At 32.8% G+C, this 6,792-nt stretch overlaps 1 protein-coding gene across 1 annotated transcript; it reads left to right on the forward strand.

Moving 5' to 3' along the window:
- Positions 1-3,803: 3,803 nt before the first annotated feature.
- On the forward strand, positions 3,804-4,616 carry LOC128033862 (uncharacterized). The gene is made up of 2 exons (XM_052622338.1): positions 3,804-4,269; positions 4,495-4,616. The coding sequence occupies exons 1-2, from the start codon at positions 3,804-3,806 to the stop codon at positions 4,614-4,616; spliced, it is 588 nt and encodes a 195-aa protein (XP_052478298.1).
- The last annotated feature ends 2,176 nt before the right edge of the window (positions 4,617-6,792 follow it).

Here is a 6,792-nt window from a genome sequence, read left to right on the forward strand (position 1 = left end):
TCGCACAAAACAATAACATATCATTCAACCATAGTCACAAGCTAGTACATTTAAACATAATTCTTTTTGGAATTAACCACATGATAAACCATTTCAAGTAAGTTTACATAATTTAAACATTATCACCCTTTCCATGATCACAAGCATATTCCCATCTAGGCACTTACCATTTCAATGCATAACTTATAAATTTAACGTGGCATATTTCAACCACTACTTGGCCAAAGCTTAAGCGTGTACACTACACATGTTAGCCAAATAAACATATAGCGTAAGCATTATAAGTATGGCCGAGTTCAACATTTATTCATATATCACACTTACCAACATGAGTTAATCCATAAACCATTCATGGCCTTACTTCATACCAAATCATATACCAAATATACCACACTCATATACTATGAAACTTTATTTTCCCATATGAGCTTAAATCATGATCAATAATATGCAAATGTAAGCATCATTTCTATTTTAACGTTTATCGATTATAATCAAGCATATAACCAATTATACACAAATCATTCATATATATAATTAATTTTCCTCCTCCTCCTTTCCATTCCACATCCTTTATGTATAAAACATGCTTAAATAGCATTATACATAATTTCACTATTCACTTATATTTAAATTCAAAGCTGTCTATTTGAGTCAGAGTCACTAAATCATTTTTATCCGAAGCTACAGAGTGCAAAATTCAGATCTGTTAATTTTCCCAAAAACTAGACTCACATGTCTTCTTACGATAAAATTTTCAGAATTTTTTACTTGGCCAATTAGTACAGTTTATTCTTTAAAGTTTACCGCAGTCTAATAGTTCTGACCACTATTCACTAAAAATGAATTATCTAATTGTACAGAATTCAAATGATGTTATTGTTTGTTTATCTTGAAAATAGACTCATTAAGTATTCTAAGCATATAAATTATAACTCATAATTATTTTTGTACAATTTTTAATGATTTTCCAAAATCAGAACAGGGGATTCCGAAATCAATCCGTCCCTGTCTCACTAAAATTTAAATATCTCAAAATATATATGTAAAAATAGACTCACTAAGCTTTAATTTCATATCTTATTCACTCTCTAATTTTATTTCCACCATTTTTGGTGTTTTTTCAAAGTCACGTGATTGTTGCTGTCCAAAACTGATTTGTTGCTAATTCTACTTTTTCATAATTTCACTTTTTCACTTTCAATCACTATTCAATTCAAAATTCACTTTGTCATTTTCAAGTCAATATTCAATTCAATTCCACACATCCCTCATTCACATAGCACTATAACCATTTATTTTATAACACAATACAAGACTTCATCACTTCAATCACTCTTTCGCAACTTATCACGTTCCAATCACATACTCATATCTCATTGAACATGTCAGTATAACAACAAATATTTGGGGTCTTTCACACAGTACTACCCATGTTACTTTTATCATTCGATACACATAGTAGCCTTCACATAGTACTACACACGTGATCAAGTTTTATGGTTCACGTAGTAGCCTTCACATAGTATTACACACGTGATCAAGTTTTACGGTTCACGTAGTAGCCTTCACATAGTACTACACACGTGATCAAGTTTTACGGTTCACATAGTAGCCTTCACATAGTACTACACACGTGATCAAGTTTTACAGTTCACGTAGTAGCTTCACATAGTACTACACGTGACCAAAGCTTTTCGGTACACATAGTAGCCTTCACTTAGTACTACACATGTGACCATCATTTATCGATTCACGTAGTAGCCTTCACACAGTACTACACACATGACGAAAGCTTCTCGGTACACATTGTGGCCTTTACTTAGTACTACACATGTGACCATCATTTATCGATTCACGTAGTAACCTTCACACAGTACTACATACGTGACCAAAGCTTCTCGGTACACATTGTAGCCTTCACTCAGTACTACACATGTGACCATCATTTATCGATTCACGTAGTAGCCTTCACACAGTACTACATACGTGTTCATCGATACCTCATTCAAATATTTACCATTCCGAAAGGTCCACAAAGATTCTTATTTTCCAATAATTTTCAATTTCTCCATAGCACATTATAATATCAATCTTTCCACTCAACTCCATAACCAATTTAATAATTCGATTTAAATCACTTCAACCATTATTTGCAATTGGTATATCCATAAACCAAGCTGATTTTAAACAAATCAAATATCAATTTCAAATTTCTAACTTTAATATAACTATTTCATATCCAGCCCTTTCGCATATGTTGTCACAAAATATAACAAAAATAATTATAACAATGTATTAATTACATACAACTTACCTCGATACAAAATGTAAAGATTTTAGAATTTAATCCCCAATCTTCTTTTTTCCCCGATTAAGGTTGACTTCTCATCTTTCTTGATCTATAATGACACATTTAACTTATTTAACACTCACATTTACCAAAACAGTCTTTGACTCGAACTTTAGCAAAATTATGATTTTGCCCCTAAACTTTTGCATATTTACACTTTTTCCCCAAAGCTCAGAAATTAAACTTCATCTCTTGTTCTTATGTTTTATGACGTGCTGAACATTTTTTTCTTCTATGGGAACATCAAATTCCAACTCTAACACTTACTTATGAACATTAGGTATTTTTACCGATTATGTCGTTTTACTCGTTTTCACTTAAAATCGCTTAGCAAAAGTTGTTTAACATAATTTCAAGCTTCATATTCTACCATGAAACATCAAAATAAACACATTTCACATATGGGTATTTTTCCAAATATAAACCCTAGATTAAATTATTGCTAGAATAAGTTAAATCAAGTTACCGGGACTCAAAAAACGTAAAGAACATTAAAAATAGGGTTAGAACGGACTTACAATAAAGCTTGGAAGCTTGAAAACCCTAACCATGGCTTCCCCCTTGCTAATTTCGGCCATGAGGTTGAAGATGATGGTTTTTGGCCTATTTTGTCTTTTTAATACTTTTTAATTACCAAATTACCAAAATGCCCCTAACTTAAAATTTTCCTATTTCACTTATCTCATGTCCATTTTTGTCCAAAATTTAACCAATGGTCTAATTACCATTTAAGGACCTCCAATTTAAAATTTCATAACAATTAGACACTTCTAACATGTTGAACTCAACTTTTGAACTTTTTACAATTTAGTCCTTTTGGCTAAATTGAGTGCCCAAACATCGAAATTTTCACGAAATATTTCCGTGACATTGTAGACAATAAAAATATAATAATTATATTTTCCCTCGTCAGATTTGTGGTCCCGAAACCACTGTTCCGACTAGGCCTAAAATCGGGTTGTTACAAGTTGATCCAAGGAAAATTTCTACTGTCGTAGATTGGAAACCTCTGAGAAATGTATCTGAGGTCAGAAGTTTTCTGTGTTTAGCCAGATATTATAGAAGATTCGTCAAAGGATTTTCGATGATTCCTACACCATTGACGAGGTTGCTCCAAAAAGATGTTAAGTTTCAGTGGTCTGAGAAATGTCAACAAAGCTTCAATTAGTTGAAAGCATTGTTAACCGAGGCACCTGTGTTAGTTCAGCCAGAGTCAGATAAAAAATTTGTGATTTATAGTGATATATCGTTGAATGGTTTCAATTGTGTTCTGATGCAAGAGGGCAAAGTGATAACGTCTCCTTCTAAACTGTTGAAAGCACATGAAAAGAATTATTTGACGCATGATTTAGAACTTGCAGCGATTGTATTTGCTTTGAAGATTGGTCGAAACCATTTTTACGGAGAAAAATGTCATATCTTCATAGATCATAAAAGTCTGAAGTACTTGATGTCACAGAAATATTTGAATTTGAGACAGCGCAAATGGCCCTATTTGTTGAAAGACTACTACTTGGTAATTGATTATCATCTAGGAACTGCTAATGTTGTTGCTGATGCTTTCAGTAGAAAGTCTCTGTTTTCTTTGCGAGCTTTGAACACGCCGTTGACGTTGATTGATGATTGTTCAACTTTAGTTGAGCTGAAAGCTAAACTGATGTTTTTGCAACAAATTTGCAAAGCTCAAAAATGTGACGATGTGTTGATAGCTAAATGGAAACAGATTGAGACGACACCTAATTTATATTTTCATGTCAGTTCCGATGATAGTTTGTATTTTAAAGGCAGAATTTACGTTCTGAGAAATTCTGATCTCGTCCAGAACATTTTACAAGAAGCTTATAGTAGTAGCTTGTCTATTCATCCTGGTAGTAATAAAATGTACGACAATTTGAAACAAATGCACTGGTGTCCAGGTATGAAACGAGAGTTTTTTGAGTTCGTATAATTTTTAATTTGTCAGCAAGTTAAAGTTCAACATTAGGTACCTTCTGGTTTGTTACAGCCAGTGATGATTCCAAAGTGGAAATGGGAACGTGTCGCGATGGATTTTGTTTCGGGACTACCTTTATCTCTGAGAAAGAAAGATGTTGTTTGGGTCATTGTTGATCATTTGACGAAATCCATGCATTTGATTCCAGTACGTACAATTTTTTTACTTGAGAGATTATTCAAGCTGTACGTAGCTGAGATTGTTAGATTGCACGATATGCCAGTTTCCATTATTTCTGATAGCGATCTGCGATTTGCGTCTCAGTTTTAGAGTAAGTTACATTAGGCTCTAAGGTACTCGTTTGCATTTTAGTACTGCTTTTCATCCTTAGACCAATGGTCAATCCGAACGAGTGATTCAGATACTTGAGGATATGCTTCAATGTCGTGTTAAAGAAATCAAAGGTAAATGGGAGAGATTTCTACCATTAGTTTAATTTGCGTACAACAACAGTTAATAATCGAGCTTTAAAATGGCACCATATGAGGCTTTGATTGGTTGAAAGTGTCGAACTCCATTATACTGGTCTGAACTTAATAAGAAAAAGCTTCTTGGGGTAGATTTGATGCGACAAACCGAAAAAAAAGTTAAAGTTATACGAGACAGTTTGAAAGTAGCTTCAGATCGACAGAAATCCTATGCAAATTTGAAAAGAAAAGACATTGAATTTCAAGTTGGCAACAAAGTATTTTTGAAAGTGTCACCCTAGAAGAAAGTTCTTCGATTCGGTCGTAAAGGAAAATGTAGTCCACGGTGGATTGGGTCGTATGAGATTATTAAGATAATCAGGCCAGTAGCTTCCTGATTAGCATTGTCCTCAGAGTTCAAAAAGACTCATAATGTATTTCATATGTCTATGTTACAACGATATCGATCAAATCCATTACATGTGATTTCACTAGTTGACGTTGAGATTCAGCCTGATATAACGTACAGTGAAGAACTTATCAGAATTCTAGCTCGAGAGGTTAAAAATTAAGAAATAAAAGCATAGCTTTAGTAAAAGTTCTCTGGCAGTGTCATGGAATAGAAGAAGTAACCTGGAACTGGTAGAAACTATGAAAGAGTAATACCCGAACCTCTTTTCTGGTAAGTTTTTCGGGCACAAAAATTCCTTAAGGGGGAGAAAGTTCTAACAGGCCATTTCCAGTGCAATCAGAATAGTGGTTTTGGGACCACAAATCCGATGAATAAATATTTATTTTATTATTATTTTAATTTCCACAGTATGTTAGTAGGGTCGTATAAAAATTCATTAAGAAATTTTGACATTTGCATGCTTAATTAAGTAAAAAGGACTAAATCGTAAAAGATGCAAAAGTAGAGTTCCAAAATTTAAAGGTATCAAATAGCTATGTAATTTTAAAGTAAAGGGATTTATATGGTAATTAAACCATTATTATTAGTGGACAAAGATGGGCGAGAGATTGATTTTTTAATTTGTTTAAGTTAAAGGTTAATTAAGTAATTTGATAAATAAATAAAGTAAAATAATGTAAAAGATGTTATCATCTTCTTAGTTGAGACTTCACCACTGAAATTGAAGAAGAAAAAAACCATATTAGGGCTTGAACATTCGACTAGGGATATCTCTTTGCATGTGAGTAATTTTTGTCTCGTTTTTAATGATTTTTATGTTTTCGGGATCGTTGTAGCTTAATCTAGTTAGCCCAGGGACTAATTTGCAAAACTATTAAAGTTTTGGAGTTTTCCATGAATGTTCTTACATGATTTTTGAAGTTTAATGGAAGAATATGAATCTTTGTTGTTAAATAAACAAGTTTTGTAAAGTGATTTTTTATGAAATTATCATCTAGGGATTTATTTATAAAAGTAGTACAATACCATGGTTAAATTGTAAAATGATGATTTGCATGGGTTGATATAAGTCCCTAGGTATTTCGGCCAGCTTGAAATGTTGGTGAACTTGCATAAATTTCAATTAACGAGCTTAAGGACTAAATTGTAAAGAAGTTAAAATATTAGGGGCAAAAGTGTAAATTTTCAATAGTATGAATTTTGGACTAAATTGAATTGTATGAGTATTAAATGGACTAAATTTGCTTATTTAGATCAAGATAAACCTTGTACGAATCTAGATAGAGGAAAAGCTAAAGCCTCGAACTAATTGATCTTATTTCGACATGTTTGTTACCGAGATAAGTTCGTATGTTAAAATAACATTTTGATGTTATTTTTATATACGTGCTATTATGCTATTTATCATGTAAAGAAATGATGGAAATCCAACGATGTTATGATGATTATCGAGCCCCGTTTGAACCTTAGGAATATGTAAGATACAAATAACATGTCATTAAGGTTACCATTTCTTGGGTGCTGGTCTTGAATGTCCTACCGATGGCTGAGGTTCTACATTTGTTGCAGATGCTCATCAACTTGTGTGAGCAGCATCATCTAGCTTACATTCTGATCGTCAGCTTCT

Source organism: Gossypium raimondii, chromosome 2 (genome assembly GCF_025698545.1).
Source record: "Gossypium raimondii isolate GPD5lz chromosome 2, ASM2569854v1, whole genome shotgun sequence".
Lineage (NCBI taxonomy): Eukaryota > Viridiplantae > Streptophyta > Magnoliopsida > Malvales > Malvaceae > Gossypium > Gossypium raimondii.